The sequence below is a fragment of the Ursus arctos genome, unplaced genomic scaffold, assembly GCF_023065955.2.
Source record: "Ursus arctos isolate Adak ecotype North America unplaced genomic scaffold, UrsArc2.0 scaffold_2, whole genome shotgun sequence".
NCBI lineage: Eukaryota > Metazoa > Chordata > Mammalia > Carnivora > Ursidae > Ursus > Ursus arctos.
The window spans coordinates 38,323,045-38,350,279 of NW_026622874.1; the positions used below are offsets into that span (position 1 = coordinate 38,323,045).

Genomic DNA, 27,235 nt, shown 5'->3' on the forward strand with positions numbered 1-27,235 from the left:
TTCATGAGTCCTCAACCAACCGGATCAGGGATACATGGGGCCACCAACTTGGCTCTCCCCACAGCTGAGGATCCATGTGTGTGGACGTGCGCTCAGCCTAGCCCTGGAGGCAAGCGCTGCCAGCCAGAGACCCTGGGAAACAGAAGTAAACGGGAAGATGAGGACCCCGATAGAAATTTGGAGGCTGCACAGAGACCATTACAGTTGCAAACTAAACCTATGTATACTGGGTCCTCCCAGTTGGATGTTTTGGCTATTTTTCTGAAGGATTATGCCATGGTGAATTTTCTGTTGACAAGAGTGGTCATGGAAGTAAATGGAGCCTTGGTTCCTTGATTGAACTCTTCCATTTCTTGAAATACTGGTTTTCAACTTATGTTTCCAGACCAGCAGTAGCAGCCGCAACATCTGGGAACTTGTTAAAAATGAAATTCTTAGGCCCCATCTCAGACCTACTGAATCAGAAACTAGGGAGAGGGCCCAGCCATTTGTGTTTTAACAAACCGTCTTGGAAATTCTGATGCACGCTACAGTGTGAAATTAACTTTTTCAAAGGGAAAGGCAAGTAGCAGAGTCCCCACACTGAGGGGCTTTAGGACCAAAAAATAAGAAGATCCTAGGTTATAATTCAGGCTTTTGCATTAATTTCAAAGTGACCTTTCCTGTGTTCCCTTAGGTTTCTGTCTTTCCTTTTATTTAACGCAGAAAGAAAAGGTACGTGTGCCTTTGGGCAGACGTTAGGGGGATGCTGGCATCTCTTCTAGTTGCACACAGTCTTCAGAGAAAAACCTCCTGGCTCTGAAATTTTTACCTGGGAAACTAATGGGCTGTAGCAGAAGAAAGCAGTCGGAGGTCTCTTCCAGACTGCTCTTCTGCAGGATTGTGTCTACTCCGAGCCTTTTTCTGATTATATGATAGGATGAGAAAAGTCAGAAAAGCTCATTTGTATTTCCATGGCAACTTGTGCTCTTAGCAACATCCCCTCTCCTTTAGTTGAGTTCTAAAGGGCACTGCTGGGTCTGAGAAACCTGGCTAGAACCTCCTTCCCCAAGGCAGCGGGGGGCTCCAGAACCCCCAGGAAGACCCCGTCTCCATGCTCTGCTTGGCTCACGGGAGGGACTGAAGCACAATGAAGATGCAGGACAGGGGCAACTAAATCCTTCGGCTCATCCTTTCCTTTCCCCATGCCAAGCCTAGGGTACAGAATTACTCAGCCACAGTGATCAAATAAAATCCTTAAAAAAAAATCTGAGAGGAGCTTCTTACCTTTCCAGATTCACAGATTCTAGCTGATGGGGCCGTGGGGTAGAGGAGGATGTTGACAACTGGATTTGTTTCAAGTTTGTCAGTTTTCCCTGAGAGGGAGCTTATGGGTACAGGACAAAGTAATGTGCTAGTACTAGGCCTCTTGAAATCTAGGACCAAGCATCTGGGGAGGAACTAAGCTGGAGGAAGGCAAGTGTAAAACAGATTGCACTAAAATCACCCCTTTGGTCCCCCCAAAGGCCGATGGCGGGCCTTTGGTCATCTCCTGTGGGAACTCCCTGCTTCCCTGCCGTTCCTTGGAGACAGAAGATGTTAGATAATAAGCCAAGAGCTCCCATATCCCAGCCAGTGTCTGGGATACTGCTCTGCAGGAACCTCCCACTTAATGGCTTTTGTTACTGTTGTTGTTTTTTGTGTTGTGTTTTTTTTTAACAGAACAATCTTTTTTTAAAAAGAATTCCAACCCCTACCAGATTCCTTTCCTTCCCTCCCCCCGCCCACCCCCATCCTGTTTTAGACAGCACTGTGTATGTGATGGAGTCTGTGTTTCTCAAATGCATGGCAATCCTCAGGTGGAAAGTGGGCAGGAATTTTTGCACCAGGTTTTTGGTGTTTTTTTTTTTTTTAATTTATTGGACATAAAGCCCCAAACCAGGATATGTGTGTGTCTGTGTGTTTATGTTTTTTCTCATTTGACCCTCCCCTCTTTCAATCTACCCCCTTTTATATCTAATGTAGAGAAAGCAAATCTGAATCTGGAAAGCAAACCGTTGTATATAGTTGCGGTAACAATCATGAAGAGAGCTGAGCTGTCCCCTCGGTAATTTGTTTTAAGTAACAAATTGGTTGAAAATTAAATCCATGCCAGGCCAGCTGAAGAGGCCTTCCTCCATCACTGCCAGAGGCCCCTCTCCTCTGGGCCCTCTGTTCCATCAGGCATGTCTCCTCCCAGCAAGATTCATCTGTTTGATGCCATTTGCGTTTCAATAAAGTTATCTCCTGTATTGTCCACTGGTTCTCTCTAGTTCCCTCTCTGTCTGGTTTCTGTCTCCATTTATCTTGTGGCCCATTCCTTGATCTGCAAGGTGAGACTGCTTGTGGTCATTTGCCTCACCAAGAGGTAAACCTCATCTGCCTGGAAATGTCTGATCCTCAAATCCTAAGCAGAAGCTCTAGAACCTTTTGGTTGGGGAAAGTGGGGGCTTGGGGGGGGGGGAGGATTCCTACTTGCACGCTGTGGACATAGCATCCTTCACCAGCCCAAAATTCAGGGTTCTTGAGTCCTCCATCCACTGCCACAATGCTTGAAAATTTCTACCACCCTCTGGACTTTCCTGTTCTCTTCCAGGGGTAAAAGTGAATTAATCCAGGAAAAAAGAAGCTGCTCTAATGGAACAAGAAAAGAAGGAAAAGAAGTCCTACTATTCCCTACTGTGGAATTCCAAGGTCCAACAAGCAATCTTTTTCCTATAAAATTGTGGTAACACAACCCACCTGTCCTCAAACATGGGAAATGACAAATGTGTTTAGAGCTGTCCTCAAATCAAGGAATCCATCTTTAGGAAGAATACTCAGATGAAGTGACAACCCCAGATCACTATCAATTTATCCGTCATAGTCTTAAACTAGGCTAGGAACTGCCATCTGGTTTCCTGTCACTTGGGAATGAGAGTCTGAGTTCCTAGAAACCATTTTAAGGCACTCAACCTTAACAGCTTGCTAAAAATTACCTGTTCTCTTCCTCTAGAGCCTCCCACTCCAACAACATGCCATTCTATCCCTCTGCCACTACATGCTTGCCAACCTGCCCTGCATTTTTTAAAATTAGAAATGGATTGTTTTATTTACATTCTGCCCTGCATTTTTAACCCCTCTGCATAATTCACTTGCTCCAGTATTTAGCATTATCTCTATTCCTTCAGCCATTTCCTACAACCAGCCCTAGGATATCCATATTAAACTACTCATGCTCCTTCACTCCTTAAACGTCCAGACACAATTTCTCAGGGGGCAAAAATTTATACGTTCTCAACGAATAGGATTCATTCTCAAATAGTCATTCAAGTACTTACTCTGGAGGAAATACCCTTCCCCACGCAGATGCCCTCTCCTGGCCAGACACTCCACAATTTTGAAGTTGGGCTCAACTAGGCTGGAAAACCAAGGGACTGGGTCTTTTGCAGGTGACCACTCCCCACTGCCCAGTCCACTTCAGTTTCTTTTCCCCTACCTTTGAATTCTTGAGGCTGAGATGAAGAAGCTCACTTGACCCAACGGTTTTTTTTCAGTGTTTGGGGTGGGGGGAAAGACTGGTTTAAAATAGCAATTTCTGACCCAGACCTCTCTCCTTAAAGCCCTCTAACACCCATTTCACCTCCTCTCTCCTAACAAAGTATCTTATACCTGAAAGATCCATGAATTTAAAGTCCTATGTTATGGCGTTTGTTCCAAGTGAGTTTGCTAACTTGCTGTTCCACTTTAGAAAAAGCCCCCTAACCTCAGTTTTCACATACATGCGAAGTGATTCTTGCGGGAAAAGGTGCAGCTTCCGTCCATACAACAGGAGGCGCTGTCTCTGGAGGCTTAGACCAATTCCCCGCCCCCTTCTGGCTCCCGCCCTGCTCCGGTGCGCAGGCGCGGCTTCGCGGATTGGCCGCGCGCGGGAGCCGTCATTTAGTGGCGGGTCCCGGCCGCGGGGCTGGCGGGCTGAAGGGAAGAAAGATGGCGGCAGCGGCAGCGGGTGGTGCGGCCTCTGGGCTGCCGGGTCCAGTGGCACAAGGATTGAAGGAGGCGTTGGTGGATACGCTCACCGGGATCCTGTCCCCAGTGCAGGAGGTGCGAGCGGCTGCCGAGGAACAGATTAAGGTGCTCGAGGTGACAGAGGGTGAGTGAGGCGGGACCGTCACGAGGATGGGTCGGACCTGGGCCGGCCGTACGATCCGCTGGCCGCAGCTTCGGACCGGCCGGGGGCAAGGGGAGCCTGAGCCAATGGAGATCTGGGCGCCGATGCCCAGCAGACAGGAGTGTGGTAGGTAGCGAGAGGACGGTGTCCCCCGTGGCTGTGAAAGTCCGGGAGAGGGGAGGCGCGCCTGGAGGAGAGGGTCGAGGGAGGTGGAGCCTCGAAGGGGAGGGGGAGGGTGGAGACTAGAAAAGCTAGATGGAGCCTGGGATCTGCAGAGGACCGAGATGGAGCTAGACCTGCTGCTGTTGGAGGAAGTCGCGTGGTCTGGGAAACATTTTTGAGTTTAGACCAGGGTCTTTTGCTGTCCTCTTCCCCAGCTCGGTTGTACTGGGAAAAGAGTAAGGGGAGTTATTAGAAATGGTGAGAGGGCAGAGCCTTGAGAACGCGGCTATCAAAGCTTAGTACATATCAAACAAGTTTCTGTCTCTGAGTTATAAGCCTAGCTGTCGTTTTGCCTCTTAATGTTTTTCCAGAAATCAAATTCAGTGCATATGCAGATGATTCACCTTCTTGATCGTACTCCCCGTTAATTTTCAAAATAATTTACACTTACTAAATACTCCTGTGTTCGTTTCTATTTGAAGGAACTGATCCTTTGTCTTTGACTCTTTGTCCCCGTACTCCTATTATATGCTTTAAAGTGATGGAGAAAAAATAAATAAACTATTAGTTGGAGATTGTCTGTCAATTTCCTGCTGAGTGGGCCTTTCACCAGGCCCAGTGTAGCCACTTTACAAAGAACAATTTGATCCTAAAACAGGAGGAGGGAAAATTCTATTGGTCTTTATGTAAGAAATATATTTGGCCTGTCAGGGCTTCACTGGAAGAACTGCAAATCTTTAGAATTTCCCCCAGCTCAGCCACCTCTTAGAGACCTCTTCTGAGATACGGGAAATTGTCCATGGACTAAGCAGTCACACTCAAAACCTTGAGTTTGCGCTCCTACAAGGCTTAGGATTTTTATTGAAAAAGAACTTCAGACACATCCCGCTTTAATCTTGTATTCCCTCACAATATGAGATCGCTATTGAAAGTGAACTTCCTTCTGTTGAAAATACATTGAGATTTGGAATATAATAGGTTAAGGACCATTTTGAAGGCCTAGTTGTAATTGTCATTGTTCTATAAAATGTCAGACCCTACAATAGGAGCAACCACTGGTTAGGAGAAAGCTATTTGAGAGCCATGCATAGATTGATTGCAGTTATTATAGTCTCCTAGATTAAAATTTTTTATTCACATTGTCTCTGCCTCCCTTGGATATGAAGGAGGAAGTGAAGAGTGACAAAGCATAGGAACCTCATCACATTCAAGTTACTACCTGAATAAAGTTGAGGGTCTGATGCCTTCCCTGAATGATGCTCAATGTTCCTGGTGCCCACATATGTCTGGCACCTTCCTACAAAAGGTGAACCTTGGTGCATGTTTTAACTGTCCAATAACAGTGCCACTTGGGCTCTGATCCCTTCTCTAGCCAATGCCATGGTCTCATCTAGGCATAGTCTATTATTGTATAACCTTCTTGAGATCTTTTTGAAATTCTAGTCTCTCATTTTCTTCATCTTTTGGGGTCTTGAAATCTAAAATTAAACAGAAGTGCAGAATTTTGCGTTTGATTTAGGCCACAGACAGGAATAGACTGAAACACACACACACCTTAACTTACTGGTAATGTGCTATCAGGCATGCTGTGCTACATGAAAAGGCTATAATACAGTGACCTGATATTGATGGTCTAGTACTAAGGCATATGACTCACAGGGTTAGGATGTGATGTACAGGGTTGGGCTAGGTCTCTGGAGTTGATTGCAGTGCTTTGGACCCTTTGGAGGCTATTTGCGTTTTTAAATAATCCAATTCCTTATGTTTATTTAAAAACGAAAAAATTCACCCCTTTACAGTAACCTCTTTTAGATGGAGGGTGATGGTCCATTCCTCAGATGTAGTACCTCGCTTCTCTCCTTTCCTCTTCTATGGTCTTTGCCAAGTTATTTTTTGCCATTGGGTCCAGAGTATCTCCTGTCTTATATTCTGAGTCTCAAATTGTTCCTTAACATGGTCACTAGTTTCTTTTCCACTAGCCATTGCCTTCCTTTACACGAAAATATAGCAGCTGGCTTCCCAGCCAGGGTTTAGCCAACTATCTGTGCTGATGAAACTGGTAGGACACTGCTCTTCCTATCATATTAGAACACCCTGCAGGCCAAAGTAGGAACCATTCTTGTAAATCAATGAACAGATCATTTTCCATTCCTTTGGAGTTGCTTCACATTTTAATTTTATCCTAGTGGAAGAACCTTGCTTTCTGGTCCTAGGAAACACACTTCCTTAAAAACTTGAAGTTAATGAGAAGTCTGAGAGTTGGTGTTTATTATTATTTGTATTCTGGTAATCTTTTGATCTTTTTGGTTCCTGGGGCCTAATGTCAGATGACAACCAAATCTGGTTGTTTCTAGTCCCTCTGTCCCTTCAAATAACCACACTGTCTTTGTGAACTGTTTATTATTGCCTCACATGGAAGACTGGTCCCAGTTGATCTATAAGATTAACCAGTCTGCTCCCTTTGACAAACAAGTGTACCACCTTCCTTGGTTGCCAGGTCCTAGTCCTGGAGCTTAAGTGGAAGAATTTCTAATTTTGAGGGAAAGGACACAGATCATTTGTTAAGCCTCTGTTAAATGGACAGACAAGAGAGATTGACATGTTTTGACCAGATACTTGGGAAGATGAGATTTTAAGAAGCATTTATCCTAGAAAATTGAGATTGCTGGAGCCCAGAGTACATTCTGGTCATTTAGTCTGCCAACTGATATTTTCCAAGAAATAATTAGTTATCATGTTTTCCAGAGTGGGAGCCTACTCTCTTAAGTCTAAGCCAAGGAAGTGTATATATGTGAGAGATCCATCTCTGATACTGGGTTGATTTCAGAAGGATCAAGATAATATCAGCATGGTGTGTGGAATGATTTTCTTGAGTTCCGGTGCTTTCCATTTTCCCCAGTCACTTGGAATCTGAGGGAAACCCAACAAACCTTTCTGAATAGAAACCCTATTTAACAATGGTTCATTAGAGAAGGAGATGGTGCCACAAACCATCTTCTTCAGATACACTCCCATCCGGAATTGAGAAGCATATTACTTGAAAGTTTGGAAGTGCCTCTGCTATTACAGTATTCTAGCAGATAAATGGTACCCTTTCTTTTTTTCTTAGGAAGATAGAGATTTTGAGTTTGATCAGCAGAGTTTGCAGGAATTGAGTTCTGCTTCAACAGAATAAAAATAAAATTCTTTTGATCTGTTAGAGCATTCTCTAATTCTTATTTTATTTAATAGGCAGGGTCATATCAAGCATTTTATAAACATAATAATTAAAAAGATCAGAAGGGTTGTGAACTGCCAGAGATCTCTTACATCAAAGTCTAATGTTGTCTACTGAGCTTCTCTTTTTTTCCAACTTATAAGACCATGACTTTTGAGAATATCAGCTCTTTATTTTTGGTGTATTTATGCTTTACTTTTTTATATCTTAGAATAAAGGTTTTCCTTCCGTCTCTACTTTCCTCTAAGAGCAGCATCACCCAAGTGGTAGAATGAGTTGTTTTCATTCCTAAGCTTTAATTCTCTAGGCCAGCAAAACAGACTTTCTTACGTAACCACATTTAGACCCTAGGTCATTTTCTTCTCTTAGTTATTTCTTTCCGTCTATTGGAAGCGAAGACATTTTCCCCCACCATTTGGCTTTGGCTTAGTCTTTTCTGTCTTGCTGCCAGCAGATACATCACATAAAATACTTTTTTCCATCACCATTATATTGAACTGGGGAGGGGGGGGAATTATCTTTCCCTCACTTTTCCTGGCATTCAGATGCTGCCCAGATATCTGTGTTGATTCCCCCATCTTAGATGCCTAGAGAGATGTTCCTGCTAGCTGGAAGTTTGCTTTCTGGTTCTCATGGGCACTTTTCTGGCTCTCTTACAGTATAGCGTAAGCACTGTCACCTGCGAAGGGAGCCCCTCAAGGATCCAGACGCACTCCTGGGCATGTGGCGGGCACTGAGCCGAGCGGAAGGCGGCCACGCTCGGAAAAAGGCCAGTGTGGAGTTTTCTTTTTCCTTTCAGCTGTGGTTTTGTGGTGCTTACCAACCCCATGAGAAAAGGGGGGCTTCTCCAGAGCTCTACTCAGAACTACCTCCTTTCCCAGCCAAACCCTGTTCACAGTTCTTCCTAGTAGTAGCTTCCCTGTCAATGCACTACCAAGTCTCATGTCTCTTTAGTAGACCCTTAAGACCAATAGCATATGTTTCTTAACTTATCCTTTATCCTCCATGCTCTCCTTTGGATCTTCCCTTCTAAGCCAAGTTTTAGACATGTAATATTTTTGCCCAGTGGGGTGAAAGGGGAGGAAGGATATTGAGAGAGCAGAGCAAAAGTCTAAAACTCCAGAGAATGAGTTAAGGGAGGAGGGCAAGTGCTTTCTTAGAAAGGATGTCAGAGGATACCATTTGGGGCTGGATTAAAGTACTGAAGAATCTACAGTCAGGGTGAAAACCCAGATTGACAGAATGGCTCTATCTTACTTCACCTTGAGAAAAGGAACTAGAGAAATTAAATCTAACGAAAATGGCATTAGAAAGCAAACTTCATACAACCCATTTCAGTGGTCCCCCTTCGGCTTAATTGACTGTAGATTGAATCTTAGTTTAATCTGAATTGTCCTTTTCAAGCAAGACAAAATAAAACATGTACGTCTGTGCCTCTTATACTTTTCTGCCTTAATCATTCCAAAGCAAGTTATTCAGCTGTTCTTTCTAATGCTTTCTAAAGAAATTATGTTAAAGACACCAATCATCAAAACTGGAAATCCCTCGATACACACAAATATAAGTAAATGTACCTTTCCTTTACAGATATACTTAGTTGTATTTCTTCAAAAAATATATCGTCTCTGTTAAGTAAGTATCCGTAAATAGGATTTTTACTACTTAGCAGAAATCAGCACTAGATTGGAACAACCATGTTGATGGTTTAAAACAAGTCAGAGAACTTGAGGATATTTTTTCTGGCTTTTCCTTCTGTGCATTAGTTTTAAAGCACAGAGTTCACCCATCACCATACCACCACTATCTCTCCTTGTAAACAATTCTTCATATTGCTTTTAAATAAACTAAAGTTTTATGGTATGAAACTCTTTTCTGGTGATACCCCCGTATTTCTAATGGGTATATAGTCTTGGCAGAGTAAATTGGATTAAATAAATAATAATTGAATTTTCCCTCATATCCTCTTACAACCTAACGCAAGTGAGTTCTTGGTCTTTGAAATTTTGGGATTTCCAAACCAGAGCTGATCATGTGGCCACTGGTTTTGAAACTGTGGGAGCCTGAAAGAAAATCTGTTGTTTATCCAGTCTGTTTTTAAAATTTGTCTTTAGTTAATGGTGATTATATTATTTGAAGATTTTCTTTCCCATTAATGCTTTTGAGCAGAGAATCATATTACTTGAGCTTTCAAGCCTCTTCTTTCCTATGTGGAGGAAATAAACTTTCAGAGAAATCTATCTTATAATGCTTGTTGTAGGTACAGATCCCCTAGTTGACTCAGGTTTCTTGGTCCCACATGGATCTTAATCTCCTGATAGCCTCTTGCTCTCACCATCCCTTGCAATCTCAGCAGTATATGAAGAAAAGTGATTAGTGGAAATTGGGGTGTGATCTTTGATGATCTCAATAATAGACAAGATTAGTTTAAAGCTTGTGTTAGAGTGGAGAGCTCCCAGCTATTGTTATCATTACCAAAGTACTACCTTCTTCTGACACTGGTATGAAAAAAAATGTATTCACACTAAGCTTTTCTTTTAAAAAGAGTAGACTTGATGTTCTCAGGTTGATGAGAAAGGACCCCCTGAACGTGGCAGGACCTGTGTGTAGAGTTTGCCTGGTCTTCATGCTGTAACGATTCTTCTAATTGGTGCCAGTGTTCACTGATGGAAAGTGGGTGGTTCCTTTTCCCTTCTGTGAGCCTTAGTGTTACCCTACAACTGTAACAGTATCTGTGCTTTCATTGGAAAGGTAATTATTCAGATTTGTTTAAGCTTTGTAGCCTTGCCTCAAGTTTCAAACCTTCTCAAAAACTCTGATTTTTACACCTCAGTATCTTTTTCACATCGTATGATTAAAAATTTTGTTCATCTTGATCCCACTTTAGTTCATCCCTGTAATAATGATCCATAAATTGTGCTCTTGCCAGGAACATTAAAACCCATATCACAGTGGTCCATGCAAAAATTGAAATAAATACTTTAAAAGAAAATAATGTATGGCCCATGTAATTTATGAATATGTATGAATGATATCACATAAGTGTCATAGAATTGGTTGACTATATCCAAGGAAGCTAAACTTGGGTGGACAATGACTTCTAAACAGACTTGGGACTGTAAAGTTAACATCCACCATCACGCTAAGTATCTGAAGTCAAAGGAAGTGGGGGTGGGTACCTTTACAACTGCCCTTTCTCCTGTAATTGAATTTCACACAGGCATTTTGGAGAGCTTTTTTCCATTAAACTTGAACATTGGTTGGTATCCAAGAGGTCTTCCAGAATTATATCTGACTCATAAGTGTTTTAGTCCATTCTGAAAGTTGACTCCCATATCTTTGGGTTGTAGATACCTACAGTTTTTTTCTTTTATAAATAGGTTTCACAGACTTACCAGAGTCTGGGCTAGCCAAACTAATCCTAAAAATTAGAATGGATTTCAGTATTTTTAGAAGTAATTCTACAGGTTTGAAGTTTGTGATTTAATCACTTAACAAATGCTTTAGAAAGAATGTGGCTTCTTTTGTGGTGCTCTTGCAAAAATTCTTCTTTCCCGGACAAAAAGATAGGTGCCATAAGATTGGATCAAAAACTGCAGTTTAGGGGCGCTGGGGTGGCTCAGTCAGTTAAGCGTCCAACTCTTGATTTCCTCTCAGTTCATGATCTCATGGGTTATGAAATCGAGCGCCATGTGGGGCTCCCTGCTCATCAGGGAGTCTGCTTGGGATTCTGTCTCTCCCTCTCCCTTTGCCCCTCTCCACGCTCGTGCATGCGCGCTCTCTCTCTCTCTAAATAAATAATAAAAAATAAAAAATCTTTTTAAAAAACTGCAGCTTAAAATAAGGGTGTAATAAGAATGAGTTAAGAATCTAAGGATTCAGTAAAGAGGCAGGGCATAAAGTGCAAAAATCAATAACCTTCATATAGACAAACAGTAAAAGGCTAGAGGACATAGTGGTGGTTTTTTAAAAGTCCATTTACAGGGGCGCCTGGGTGGCACAGCGGTTAAGCGTCTGCCTTCGGCTCAGGGCGTGATCCCAGCGTTACGGGATCGAGCCCCACATCAGGCTCCTCTGCTATGAGCCTGCTTCTTCCTCTCCCACTCCCCCTGCTTGTGTTCCCTCTCTCGCTGGCTGTCTCTATCTCTGTCGAATAAAATAAATAATATCTTTAAAAAAATAAAAGTCCATTTACAATAGCAACAAAGAAGATTAAATACTTAGGGATAAAATTAACAGGAAATACACAAGAACCTACTGGGGGAAACTAAACATTCCTGAAAGACTTAAAAAAGTAGACTTGAACCTAACTGCTGAATGAGTACGGGTTTTAGTTTAGAATGATGGAGATGGTTTGGAATTAGGTAGAGGTGGTGGTTGCACAACATTGTGAATGTACTAAATGCCACTGAATTTTTCATTTTAAAATGGTTAATTTAAAAAAACAAAAAAATAAAATGGTTCTTTATGTGAATTTTACCCCAATTGAAAAATTATCTTTCAGAGTTATGTATTAAAGTATTTGTAGAAAAATGGGGAAAAAAGTAGACTTGAACAAATGGAAAGACATATGCTATCCTTGGATAGAACAACTCAACATTATAGAGAAGTACACAAGTTGATTCTAAATTTCACAGAAAAACAAACATGAAAGAATAGCTCCAAAAACACTGAAAAGGAAAACTTCGAGGCGGGACTAGTTCTAGCAGACATTAAAACATCATATAAAGCCTCTATAATTAAAACAGACAGCATGGCACTTGTGCGCGAATACTCCAGTAGAGCTGTGGAATAGAATAGAATAGAAATAGACACAAGTACCTACAGAAATTTAGCATAGATAGAGGTGGCATCTCAAATCATTGGGGTAAAGATGGACTTTTTAATAAAAGGTACTGGGACAACGGGTAGCTATTTGGAATTAGATCAGTATCTCATACCGCACACCAAAGTAAAGTCCAAATGGATTAGGAATGTAAATATTTAAAAAATGAAACCATATAAGTTCTAGAAGATATGGATGAATTTTTCTTTACCTTGGCATAAGGAAAGGCTTTCTAACTAAATTTGACTACATAAAATAATGTTTTTCATTTGCATGACAAAAACCACCGTGTAGAAAGTCTAAAGATAGCTGAAAAACTGAGAGAAATTTTTCACAACATATACACAGACAAAAGGATAATATTCTTAGTATATGAAGAACTCTTAGAAAATTGAAGCCTCTGGGGCGCCTGGGTGGCACAGCGGTTGAGCGTCTGCCTTCGGCTCAGGGCGTGATCCCGGCGATCTGGGATCGAGCCCCACATCAGTCTCTTCTGCTATGAGCCTGCTTCTTCCTCTCCCACTCCCCCTGCTTGTGTTCCCTCTCTCGCTGGCTGTCTCTATCTCTGTCGAATAAATAAATAAAATCTTTAAAAAAAAAAAAAAAAGAAAATTGAAGCCTCTGAAAAAAAAAAAAACAGGGCTGTGTTTCCCTGTCTTTATCTGGGAAAGAAGAATGGGGTGGGGGTGCTGTCTAGGAGGATGGGGTTAGGAGAGGGCAGCATAGATGACTCATGGCTAGGAGGGAAGGGCTTGTCCTGAAAATCAAGGTGTTACGAGATGGCAGATGGGGTTGGCAAGGACCTGGCATGCAGCTGTATAGTACCTGGAGTCAGCAGCACCTACAGACGGATCCCGGACACTGCTCAAGGTTGCTGGAAGGGGGGGTGTTCCTGGAAGGGGGATCAAGAGCTGAGAGGTCTCAGGAGGCAGGAACCACTTCTCAAACTGGCCTCTCCGGACTCAGGAGTCGAGATGGTGGTTCGGAACAGCCCCCTGGCCACCTCACTGGGCCTTTCTTAGGACTCTCTGGACTTTGAGCCCACAGAGAATCCTGAGCCCCTGCCCCTGCTGCCATGGAACCTCCTGCCCACCTAGGCAGGCTCCTGGCCACCTATAAGCTGGAGCAGGTGCTGGAGCAGTCCCACCAGCTCCCAACGTCCCCCGCCGTCATGTCGCAACACTACCGCTCCCTGAAGCCATTAAGTGAGCCTGAATGTGAAATGCCTCTTTTGGAGCAAGGGAACCGGAGGCCACTGAAGCAGAGATTGACCTAGAGGCAGCCACGGAAGAAGCAGAGATGGTGCGGTACCTGGGGCCTAACCTAGGCATGGGTCACAGGGCACGGTCTCCAATACCTGGAACACCTGTGCCTCGTGCTGGAGCAGATGACAAGGCTCCAGCAGCTCTACTTGCAGCTGCAGACCCAGAGGCCCTCAGGGGATCGTGAAGCGGAGGGGGAAAAGGAGCCAGCCCTCGCCCCTTCACCTCCACCTTCTCGTGCCCCAGGCAATAAGGGGCACAGACTGTTCAGCCACACACAGGAGACAGCTTCACCCCTAAAGGTAGAGGTGCCTAGTGCCAACCCTCCCAAGCTGTTAGAGGCCCCAGCAGAGCTGGCTTACATCTTTCCACCTGACCCAAGTAGGATCTCTCCCACTGGAACAAGGTCAAGATCCTGCTCAACCAGATCCATTGGAGGAGCCCGAGATACCTTGAGTCCCCTGCCCCTCCTGATGGCCCTGCCCCAAGAATTGAGTCAGGGGGTGTCCCTAAAAGACCTCCATGCCAGCCCCTCTGGAATACCTTTGTGCCATCATTTGTGGTTAAGAAGCAACAAGCAAAAACCTTTCTGTGTGCTGAGACTGGTACTGGTACTGGAACATGACCCTGGGTGGAGAGGTGTTCAGTGAAGTCTTTTTCCTCGCCCTTTGCCCTGTTGCAGCTTCAGGGCACTGCCAGGAAAAGCTGCTGATACTCACCCTTGTCTCTGAGGAGAGGGCTGGATCTTTCTCCTTGGGGCAGCCTGGCAGAAGAGCCCTGGTTCCCTGAGAGGCCCCAAGGTATGGCAGCCCCCAGAAATCCCTGGGCCTAAACAGTATGAACTATGTATTTATGCAAAATGATACATGTATCTCTGTGAGTCTGTCACTGTTGTGAACTGGCTGGATCCAACCATCTTCTCTGAATCGTGCACTCAGGGTTGGTCTTCTGGGGAAGGTAACTGGAAGGATAGAACTGATCTTCATTCCTCAGTGGGCAGTTACTGATTTAGAGTCCTGCTTTCTTCCTCGTACCTTCGTGGGCAACCCCAAAACAGAGAAGGGTACTATCTTGGGTCCTCTGCGTGGAGTTTTGCCTGTGGTGCAGAGCCCCTGAAAACCGAACCTGGAATGGAAGGGTCAGGGACACCACGGAGAACAGCAGAGTAAGCTTCAAGGTCTGTCTTCAGCTGCTTTTGGTCTCTGATAGCCTTTACACATCAGAGCCGAAACCAGGGATTCATAGTATCTTTTAGACCTTGACAAAATCTCTTAGCTTTTCTAAGCCATAGCTTCCTGCTTAATCTCACAAATGATACCTGCCTTACCAACCTCACAGTCTTGTTATGAAAATAAAACAAGATTAAACTGTTAAAAAAAAAAAAAAGAAAAAAGGAACAAAGGACGAAAAAACTCTAGTAGAAAAATAGGAGGGAGACATGGACAGACAAATCACACCCCCCGCCAAAAGCACTCGGTCATACAAAAAAAAGTTTAAAGTGATTAGAGAAATACACATTAAAACAACATCAAGATACCATTTCTTATCTATCAGACTGGCAAAATTTTTAAATTACAATACCACATTCTGTTGATGAGGCTGTGGAAAAATACTCTTAACATTGCTAGTGGGAATGCAAATTGGTACAGCCCTTCTGGAGGAAAATTGGCCATACCTAACAACACTACACATGCTCTTACCCTTTTTTTTTTTTTTAAGATTTTATTTATTTGTCAGGGGGAGAGAGAATGAGCACAAGCAGGGAGTGCGGCAGGCAGAGGGAGAAGCAGGCTCCCTGCTGAGCAAGGAGCCCAGTGTGGGACTGGATCCAAGAACCCTGGGATCATGACCTGAGCCAAAGGCAGTGGCTTAATGAACCGAGCCACCCAGGTGTCCCTGTACTTACCTTTTGACCCAGCAGACCCACTTTTGAGCATCTGCCCTGAAGGTACACCTTCAATATATATGAAAATATATATTGCACAGCCTTGTTTACTGTGGCATTGTTTATAAAAGCAGAATATTGGAAGCAGTCTAACTGCCTACATTATATATATATATATATATATATATATATATATATGATTATTTGAAAAAAGTGCATTTATACAATGGTATATTACACAGTTATTAAAAAATGTATATATACATTATATATGATTATTTGAGAAAAAAGTGCATTTATACAATGGTATATTACACAGTTATTAAAAAAAAATCAATCCAAACTGATTTGGAGTGAATTCCAGAATATAATGTTAATTGGAAAAAAAACTACAAAAAAAGCACAGTATAGAACTGTTCATGTAGGGGCGCCTGGGTGGCACAGTGGTTAAGCATCTGCCTTCGGCTCAGGGCATGATCCTGGCGTTGTGGGATCGAGCCCCACATCAGGCTCCTCTGCTATGAGCCTGCTTCTTCCTCTCCTACTCCCCCTGCTTGTGTTCCCTCTCTCGCTGGCTGTCTCTATCTCTGTCAAATACATAAATAAAATCTTTAAAAAAAAAAAAAAAAAAAGAACTGTTCATGTAAACAAGAGGACATAAGAAAATATAGATGTATCTATTCATTTATGCAAAAGATATACAAGAAAGATAAACCAGAAACTGATCAGTTACCTATGTGGAGTGAGTGGGGAAAGGGGGGAAAGAAGTTAATAGGAATGAAGAGGGAGCAACACATCTTGGAATATTACTTTTTGTATAGCTTTGACTGAGAATCATAGTAGTACCCCCTAAAATAAATAATTAAAATCAGACAGTGGAGGGGGCCCAAAATGGAAGTAGTAACAAATAAACCTAACTGTATTGCAAATGAATAACATAACTATTATTAAGTGTTGGAGAGCAAAGAATTAACTAAGTAACTTCGGAAAATAGTATTTTGACTGCATATTGTAAGATTAAAGTAAAAAAGAATTATATACAAAAATTGTCTTCCAGTTAATATATCTGTTTTTCACAAGAGTATGAGTTAATAGTTCTGTGATTAGTTTACATGTACACTAGGATTGAAACGAGTAAGTCAGTTTATTGTAGAAAATGAGAGCCGGGGCACCTGGGTGGTGCAGTCAGTTAAGCATCAGCCTCTTGGTTTCCAGCTCAGGTCATGATCTCTGTTGTGATCTCAGTGGTGAGATCAAGCCCCGAGTTGGCTCCACGCTAAGCATGGAGCCTGCTTGCAGTTTTCTCTCTCCCTCTCCCCCTCGCCTCTGCGCGCGCGCACACACACACACTCTCTCAAATAAAAAAATCTTTTTTTAAAAAAATGAGACCCAGATTTATCAGTGGTAGAGAAAAAGTTACGTCAGGAAAAGAAGTGGAATGAACTTTGAGGCATTGGATTGGCATGTGAGGTGTCAGTAATGGATGGAGACATGTACAGGCGTACGTTCACATACATACATAGATTTCCTCTTGCCGTTCTCTGAGAGGGCAGTGATACCTCAGCAGCAATGAGCACACCTAGCGTCCAGATCTGGTTTTGAAATAGCATTCTCCAATAAAATAAGCACTAGGGATCCTTGGAGAAAAAGTTGATTCCAGGGCTTAGGCAGAGACAATACAAGATAAGCCTAGAGTATCTTGTTATAGCAGAAAAAAAGGCGGTGCTGTGAAAAAGGCTGGAAGTGTATGGAAGTATATAGGAGCCAGGTGAAAAGAGTGGCAATGGCCAAAGTAGAACAATTTGGGAAACTAAATAATGATAGTACTGGATTAAAATTATAGAATAGGGGCACCTGGGTGGCACAGCAGTTAAGCGTCTGCCTTCGGCTCAGGGCGTGATCTCGGCGTTATGGGATCGAGCCCCACATCAGGCTCCTCCGCTATGAGCCTGCTTCTTCCTCTCCCACTCCCCCTGCTTGTGTTCCCTCTCTCGCTGGCTGTCTCTGTCTGTCAAATAAATAAATAAAATCTTTAAAAAAATAAAATAAAATAAAATTATAGAATAAAATAAATAATTGGATAAGGAAAGAAGACAGTTCTTCATTAGAAAAGAATTGCAATAAATAGGAGTAAAGAGAATAAAAGAAATACAAAAGCACCATTAATAATCATTACAGACAGGATCTATAGGCGGGTACTAAAATTAGTGCGTCAGAGTTTAAAAAGAAACAGGATATTAGCATAATTTCAAAGTATCTCTCCCAAGATTTTTTTTTTAAAGATTTTATTTATTTATTCGACAGAGATAGAGACAGCCAGCGAGAGAGGGAACACAAGCAGAGGGAGTGGGAGAGGAAGAAGCAGGCTCATAGCGGAGGAGCCTGATGTGGGGCTCGATCCCAGAACGCCGGGATCACGCCCTGAGCCAAAGGCAGACGCTTAACCGCTGTGCCACCCAGGCGCCCCATCTCCCAAGATTTTTATCAGTCACAAAGGGAAAAACAGTACCTGTACAGTGAAGAAACCCAGTAGGCCCCACGTTACCAAGTGATCATGGTTAACATTTCCAATAATTTTTCAACATTATGTATTCCCTGATAGGATATACTGAGGACACAGCGTCACTTCTCTGATACTTTTGCCAAAAATGAATAACCTCAATATGATCGTGAGGAAACTAGGGTCAAATACACATTGAGACACATTCTACAAAGTAACTCGTCATTATTCATCAGAAGTGTTCTGGTCATAAAAGACAAGGAAAGAATGAGAGCATGTCATGCATTGGAGGAAACTGAAGAGACGTGACAGCCAAGTACATTGTGGGATCTTGGATTGGATCCTGAAACAGAAAAGGGACAGTAAGGGGGAAAAACTGGTGAAATTCTAATCAAGTCTGCAGTTTATAGTATTATACCCATGTTAGTTTCTTGGTTTTGATCCTTGAACCACAGTTATGTAAGTTAATATCAGAGGAATATGGGTAAAGGATATCCATGAACTCTGTGTACTATGTGCTCTTTGTCACCTTTTCTTTAAATCTAGGAATTATTTCAAAATAAAACGTTTTAAAAAAAATGTAGACATAGATCCTGGGGTGTCTGGGTAGCTCAGTCCCTTAAGCTTCCAACTCTTGATTTTGGCTCAGGTCATCATCTTGGGGTCATGAGATCGAGCCCCACATTGGGCTCCGCATTGACAGGGAGCCTGCTAAAGATTCTCTCCTTCTCTTCTGCACCTCCACCTCTCCCTCCCTCCCTCCCTCTCAAAAAAAAAAAATAGAGAGAGAGAGAGAGAGAGAGAGAGACAGATTATTTTCAGTAGCTTTTAACCTGTTTACTTGGATAAGCCTTGAACATGAAACACTGCTATGGGTGACTTTTTCTTGGTATTAAGCTTTTCTATTTGTATAAATATCCTTTGGATAGCTATTCCAGTGGAATCCAATTGTGATAGTTAGAATTTACCATGGAAGGTAACTTTAGGGACACCTGGGTAGCTCAGTTGGTAAAGCATCTGCCTTCGGCTCAGGTCATGATCCCAGGGTCCTGGGATCGATCCCCACATCGGGCTCCCTGCTCAGTGGGAAGCCTGCTTCTCCCTCTCCCACTCCCCCGCTTGTGTTCCCTCCCCCTCTGTGTCTCTGTCAAATAAATAAAATCTTTAAAAAAAAAAAAAAAAAAGTCTGCCTTCGGCTCAGGCTGTGATCCCAGGGTCCTGGGATTGAGTCCAGTGTTGGGCTCCTTGCTCAGCAGGGAGCCTGCTTCTCCCTCTGCCTACCACTCCCCCTGCTTCTGCTCGCTCTCTGACAAATAAATAAAATGTTTACAAAAATTTTAAATTTAAAAAAGAAGAAAGTAACTTTAGTTATAGAGATAGGAAATCCGAACAATGTACTCATGAGCAGTAAACATAATAATAGCACAATAAGTGATTTTTTGCAACATACTCATGGTGGGCAATAAAAATAATATCACAATATATGATTTTATTTTAGTTACAGAATTTTTATTTTTCTTATGGAAAGAACTTTTAAAATGTATTCTCTTCACAACTTTCAAATATACAATACAGTATTATTAACTATAGCTGACATGTTGCACATTACTTCCCCATGACTGACTGTCTGTATAACTGGAAGTTTGTACCTTTTGACTCCATCCATTTTGGCCGTCTCCTCCCCACCCACCCCCTCCCCACCACACCACTGTCATCTTTGGCAACCATACACACACACATACCATTTTCTTTATCCATTCATTAGTCAGAGGACGTTCAGTTTGTTTCCATATCTTGGCTATTGTAAATAATGCTGCGATGGACATGTGGGTGCATATATCTTTTTGAGTTAGTGTTTTTGTTTCTTTGGATAAATACCCAGAAGTGAAAATGCTGGATCATGTGGTAGTTCTATTTTTAATTTTGGGGGGAACCTCCATAGTGGCTGTACCAATTTACATTCCCGCCAACTGCACCAAGGGTTCCTTTTTCACCAACACTTGTTATATCTTGTCTTTTTGATAATATAATAGTATCCTAACAGATGTGAGGTGATATTTCATTGCGGTTTTGATTTGCATTTCCCTGATAATTAATGATGTTGAGCATCTTTTCATGTACCTGTGGGCCATCTGTATGTCTTTGGAAAAAATGTGTATTCAGATCCTCCACTCAGGTTTTAATTGTATTGTTCTTTTGCTGTTGGGCTGTACATGTTCTTTATATACTGGATATTAACCCCTATCAGACATTTGATTTGCAAATATTTTCTTCCATTCAGTAGGTTGCCTTTTCATTTTGTTGATTTCCTTTGCTGTGCATCAGCTTTTTAGCTGTAACAGGCATACTTTGGGAACATTGTGGATGCAGTTCCAGATGAGGGCAATAAAGCAGATACTGCAGTGAAGCGAGTCAAATGAATTTCTTGGTTTCCCAGTGCATATAAAAGTTATGTTTCTGGGGGCGCCTGGGTGGCACAGTGGTTAAGCGTCTGCCTTCGGCTCAGGGCGTGATCCCGGCGTTCTGGGATCGAGCCCCACATCAGGCTCCTCTGCTATGAGCCTGCTTCTTCCTCTCCCACTCCCCCTGCTTGTGTTCCCTCTCTTCACTGGCTGTCTCTGTCTCTGTCGAATAAATAAATAAAATCTTTAAAAAAAAAAAAGTTATGTTTCTGTTAAGTATTCTGTTAAATTGTGCAGTAGCATTATGTCTAAAAAACAGTGTACATATCTTAAATAAAAATATTGCTAAAAAATGATCATCATCTGAGCTTTTAGCAAGTCATAATATTTTTGCTGATGGAGGGTCTTGCCTTGATGTTGATGGCTGCCGACTGATCAGGGCAGTGGTTGCTGAAGGTTGGGGCAGCTATGGCAATTTCTTAAAGTAAGACAACAATGAAGTGTGTCACATCAGTTGACTCTTGCTTTCCCAAATAATTTCTCTAAAGCATGCGATGCTGTTTGATAGCATTTTACCCACAGAAGAACTTCTTTCGAAATTGGAGCCAATCCTCTCAAACCCTGATACTGCTTTATCAACTCTATATATTATTCTAAATCCTTTGTTGTCATTTCAGAGATCTTCACAGCATCTTCACCAGTAGATTCCATCTCAAGAATCTACTTTCTTTGTTCATCCATAAGAAGTAACCCTGCATCCATTTAAGTTTATCATGAGATTGTAGCAATTCATTCACATCTTTAAACTCCACTTTGAATTCTAGTTCTCTCACCATTTCCAGCACATCTGCAGTTACTTCTTCCCCTGAAGTCTTGAGCCCTTCAGAGACATCCATGAGAGTTGGAATTAACTTCTTCTAAACCCCTGTTAATGTTGATACTTTAATCTCTTCCCATGAATCACAGATGTTCTTAGTGGTATCTAGAATGGTGAATCCTTTCCAGAAGCTTTGCAGTTTGCCCAGATTCATCACACGAATCACTATGTATGGCAGTTATAGCTTTACGAAATGTATTTTTTTAATAAATTTTTTTATTTATTTAAGAGAGGGAGAGAGCATGAGCAGGGGGAAGGGCAGAGAGAGAAGCAGACTCCCTGCTGAGCAGGGAGGCCAATGCAGGGCTCAGTCCCAGGACCCTGGGATCATTACCTGAGCAAATAATAAGATTTGAAAGTCAAAATTACTCTTTGATCCTTGCGCTACAGACTGGATGTTGTGTTAGCAGGCATGAAACATTAATCTCGTTGGGCATCTGCATCAGAGCTCTTGGGTGACCAGGTGCATTGTCAGTGAGCAGTCCTATTTTGAAAGGAATCTTTTTTTTCTGAGCAATAGGTCTCAACACTGGGCTTAAAATATTCGGTAAACCATGTTATAAATGGCTGTCATCCAGCCATTGTTGTTCCATTTATAGAGCGCAGACAGAGTAGATTTAGCATAATTCTTAAGGGCTATAGGATTTTCAGAATAGTTAAGTGAGCACTGGCTTCAGCTTAAAGTCACCAGCTACATGAGCCCCTAACAAGCAAGTCGGGCCGTCCTGTGGAACTTTGAAGCCGGGCACTGACTTCTCTGTGGCTGTGAGAGTCCTACATACCACCTTCCGGGCTGAGGCTTTGTGATCTACATTGGAAATCTGTTGTTCCGTGTAGCCACCTTCGTGAAGGATCTCAGCTAGACCTTCTGGATCCTTGCTGTGGCTTCTGCAGCAGCACTTGCTGCTTCGGCTTACACTTCGATATTACGGAGATGGCTTCTTTCCTTAAACCTCATGACCCAGCCTCTGCTGCTTCACACTTTTCTTCTGCAGCTTCTTCCTCTCTCCCGGCCTTCATAGAATTGCAAGGGGTTAGGGCCTGGCTGTGGATGAGGCTTTGGCTTAAGGGAATGTGGCTGATTTGATCTGTCTAGACCACTAAAACTTTCTCCATATCTGTAATAAGACTCTGCTTTCTTACCATTTGTGTGTTCACTGGAGTAGCACTTTTAATTTCATTCAAGAACTTTTTCTTTGTATTCACAACTTAGCTAACTGGCGCAGGAAGCCTAGCTTTCAGCTTCTCTTGGCTTTGGACATGGGTTCCTCACCAAGCTTTTTAAAGTGTGAGACATGCACCTCTTCCTTTGACTTGAACACTTAGAGATTATTGTGTGGATATTAATTAGCCTACTTTCAATATCGTTGTGTCTCAGGACTAGGGACACCCAAAGAAAGGGAGAAAGAAGCGGAAACAACCAGTTAGTAGAGCAGTCATAGCAAACATTTATTATTAAGTTCATTATCTTATATGGACACAGTTTGTGTTGCTGCAAAACACTTAACGATAGTAACATCAAAGATCACTCATCACGGATCACTATAACAAATGTAATAATAATGAAAAAGTTTAAAATATTGTGAGAATTACCAAAATGTGACACAGACACAAAGTGAACAAATGCTGCTGAAAAAATGACACTAGTGAACTTGCTCAACACAGGTTTGCCCCAGACCTTCAATTTATAAAAAACTCATTGTCTGCAAAGTACAGTAAAGCAAAGTGCAATAAAACAAGGTGTGCCTGTAGTCACGTATTTATGTTTGCTTTTGATGTCAATCCAGAAAACCATTGCTAAGACTCACATCAAGAAACTTATCACCTATGTTTTCTACTAGAAGTTTTATGGTTTCAGGTCTTACATTCAAGTCTTTTAAGCTATTTTGAGTTAGTTTTTGTATATGGTGTAAGATAGAAGTCTAGTTTTCCCAACACTATTTATTGAAGAAACTGTCCTTTTCCCCATTGCATATTCTTGCCTCCTTTGTCATAAATTAATTGACCATAGGTTAATTTCTGGGCTCTCTTCTGTTCCATTAATCTATGTACTTTTATGCCAGTTACATACAGTTTTGATTACTATAGCTTTGTAAATTAATTTGAAATCAGGGATGCCTCCAGCATTGTTCTTGCTCAATATTGCTTTGGCTATTTGGGGTTTCTTGTGGTTACAAATTTAAGGATTGTTTGTTCTATTTCTGTGAAAAATGCCATTGTGGAGTTTGATAGGGATTGCCACAGTAGCTGATTTTTAAAGTTTTTACTGTGTGCCATGGATTGTTCTCACAGGATTGCTTGGAAACTTGATACCGTTGTCCTTATTTTGTAGATGAGGAAATGGGGGTTTAGAAAATATAAGTAACTTGCCTAAACTCAAACATAGTTGTTTCAGGATTTGAGCCTAAACTTGCCTAATTTCAGAACCCATGCTCTTAACCTCACTGATCTATAGCTCCCTCCAAAAGGGAATGGTACACCTGTTGTAACCTGTGCACCTACCACAACCAAACACATCTGAAAACCTACCATTCATTCTCTCGAACGGTGCTGTCCAATAGGAATATAATCACAGGTGAAATTTTAAATTTTCTAAAAGCTGTATTGAAAAGGTAAAAAGAAACAGGTAAAAATAATCTTCAAAACTGTATTCATTTAACCTAATGTGTGTAAAGTATCATTTCAATAAACATTACTAAAATATTGTGTATATTTTACATTTATAGCACATCAGTCCTCACTAGTCACATTTCAGGTGGCATGTAGCCCCTTGGAGGTAATGGCTACCATGTTGGATAGCACAGCCCTAAAATGTGAAGTGTGACAATTATGATGCACTCCTGGTCTTACGTTCTTCTTCCGCATTTGACAATAGACTCCTTTGCAAGTGTAAATTAGATCTATTTTTTTTATTTTTATAATAAAATACACTTAACATAAACTTTACCATTTTAACCATCTTTAAGTACACACAGTTCAATGACATTTAATACACTCACATTGTTGTACAACTGTCACCACCATTCCCATAATTCTGTTCATCTTGTAAAAGTGAAACTCTGTAAACCCATTAAATAATAACTCCCGGTTCCGCCCCCCTCACCCCCTTGCAACCTCTGTTACGCGTTCTGTATTTATGACCTTGACTACTCTAAGTACCTCATATCAATAGAATCATACAGTATTTGCCCTTTTGTGACTTATGTATTTTGTTAGCATAATGTCCTCAAGGTTCACCTATTTTAGCAGTTGTGGCATATTGCGAAATGTCCTTCCTTTTGAAGGCTGAATGCTATTCAGTTCTGTGTGTAGTACCACCTTATATCTGCTCATCTGTGGATGGACACTTGGGTTGCGTCCGTCTTTTGGCTGTTGAGAATAATGCTTGTGCTTGCGCACTCTGTCTGTCAAATAAATAAATAAAATCTTTTAAAAAAAGAAAAAAAAAGATTGAGGTCCCTTGAGATTCCATATGAATTTTGGGATAAATTTCTGTTGCTGCAAAAAAAAAATCATTGAGATTTTTATATGGATCACATTGAAGGATTTAAATTTTAATGTGGGAGTAAGCGTTGTTTATAAGTCTCTCAATATGCATTTCAAGTTTACTGCTCACATTGCTTGTTGGAAGCTGTTTGCTTATAACAGTTACATTTTTAGGACTAAACCTCTTTAAAAGCCAGATTTTCTTAGACTTCATCATCTCTTATGTGGTAGTGTATATCAGAGCAACTCCTGAAATCTCACCTTTTAATTTTTCTTTGGAGTTAGTACTGGTTTTCAATTAGCTACTACCCCATTGGTCTAAGAGGAAGGTGTTGCCATCTTGGAAGAGAAGATGGCTGGAAGATGCTATGCAGTGGTTGGAGAAAATGAGAGCGCTGGAACTATTCACTGTGAGCAGCCGTGTCCTGCAGGCCAGCTGTTTCTCTTATTTAGAAGAACCAATCTTAGCAATTATCAGCACTTTTAAAAGCAATAAATCAATCTCCTTTCTGAAATTTTTTTTGTTGGCATTAGGGTTAAAGCTCAGTATATTCCTATGGCTTTCCTGGGGGCTTTTATTCACAATAAAATTTTCTCTTTCAGAATTTGGTGTTCACCTGGCAGAGCTGACTGTAGACCCCCAGGGAGCATTGGCAATCCGTCAGGTAAGTCCAGACTGATTGGCCCAATTTATGAGTAATTTCCCTTTTTACTTGGTAATGAAACTTTCTTATTGGAAAAAGAAAGGATTAATGTCAATTTATAAATAACCTAGGATTTTGTACTAGATTTAGATATACTTCAAATGAATGTATTAGGCCATATGTGTGTGTGTGTGTGTGTGTGTGTGTATGATTTTTATATATGAAGAAAGTCTTTTTCTTGCTGTATTACTTGGCTTACTCTCTTCGCAGCTGGCATCAGTCATTCTGAAGCAATATGTGGAGACTCACTGGTGTGCCCAATCAGAGAAGTTTAGGCCTCCTGAAACTACAGAAAGGGTAAGGAGAATTATTTGATTAGTCTTCCTATAGAGATTTGAGGGACCATCTTAAGAGACTGAGCTGTCACCATTGTTTGACAACCTAGGGCAATCAGAAGACTAGGGAGAAAAGATCAGTTGGTAGCTGGCAAGTGGGCAACATGCTGCAAGTAAGAGAGCTCCAGTATCAGGCTGACCTGTGTTCAAATTCCAGTTCTGCCTTTTACTAACTATGAAAATACTAGAAAAGTATTTTAACTTCTAAGCTTCAATTTCCTAAATATCTAAAACTAAAATTAAAATTTCAACTTCAAAGAGTTGTTTGAGGATTAAGTGAAATAATGTTTCTACTTAGTACAGCACTATGCAGCCATTCTGGGCCCCCAAGAAATTTTGAGGTATAAGGTCTAAGACAACACTGTCCATTGGAACTTTCTGCAGTTATGGAAATGTTCTGTATCTGTGCTGTGTGGTGCAGTAGCTACTGGCTGCATATGGGTGTTGAGCACTTAAAATGTGGCTGATGAAACTGAGAAACTGAATTTTTTATTTCATCCCCACCCTTTTTTTTTTTTTTTGGGTGCAAAATTGGTGGGTTATTAAAGCACGGGGACAGGACCCAAGTTTAGGCCTCCTGAAACTACAGAAAGGGTAAGGAGAATTATTTGATTAGCAGAAAGAGCTGCTGCCTATTTCACCTCATTTTAATTAATTTAAATATAAAGGACCGCAGGTAGCTGATGGCTGCTGTAATGGACAGATAAGTTTAGGGATCACAGATGAACTGTCTGAATGAATGATTTGTCAAGTTTGTGTACTGGAGATTTTTGATAGATATGCAGTATCTTACACGCATTGTTTTTCCAACACATAAACTGGATAGAACTCCGCCAGTCACTTATAACCTGGTCTAATGGCAGGTGGGCTTTTCTCCTCTGCAGGCAAAAATTGTTATCCGGGAGCTATTGCCCAACGGGTTGAGAGAATCAATAAGTAAGGTGCGCTCCAGTGTGGCCTATGCAGTGTCAGCCATTGCCCACTGGGACTGGCCTGAAGCCTGGCCCCAACTCTTCAACCTGCTCATGGAGATGTTGATGAGCGGAGATTTAAATGCAGTCCATGGAGCCATGCGAGTGCTGACAGGTATCAGAAGTTTTTCCCTGGTATTGGTACTTGGATCCCAAGAACACTTATAAGAGACTATGTGATGGAATGGCTCTAACCAATAGGAATTGAAATTTATAGCTCTTCCTGATGCTCCTCCTCCCTAGTTTTTATCTCCATGTCTATCCTCCCACTTCATTGACTCTTTCCAGAGAATTAAGTTAATATAGTATTTCTACTACTATGAAACCTTAAACACTTAAGGATAGAGTAACCGCATAGTAGTTAAGGACTCCGATTTCAAATCATACTCTGGTTTTACGTTGACCCAAGGTACTTAGTCTCTTGAGCTTGAGTTTCCATGTATA

At 41.6% G+C, this 27,235-nt stretch overlaps 1 protein-coding gene and 1 pseudogene across 1 annotated transcript in view; both read left to right on the forward strand.

Moving 5' to 3' along the window:
- Positions 1-3,917: 3,917 nt before the first annotated feature.
- The window catches only part of IPO9 (importin 9), a 53,416-nt gene continuing 30,098 nt past the window's right edge, over positions 3,918-27,235 (forward strand). Inside the window, exons 1-4 of the mRNA XM_026480668.4 lie at positions 3,918-4,150; positions 25,385-25,446; positions 25,696-25,782; positions 26,705-26,906. Of these exons, the coding sequence (XP_026336453.1) occupies positions 3,988-4,150; positions 25,385-25,446; positions 25,696-25,782; positions 26,705-26,906 (514 nt within the window). The 5' untranslated portion in view covers positions 3,918-3,987. The remainder of the gene's footprint in view (positions 4,151-25,384; positions 25,447-25,695; positions 25,783-26,704; positions 26,907-27,235) is intronic.
- LOC113242550 (uncharacterized protein C8orf58-like) lies at positions 13,053-15,648 on the forward strand (annotated as a pseudogene).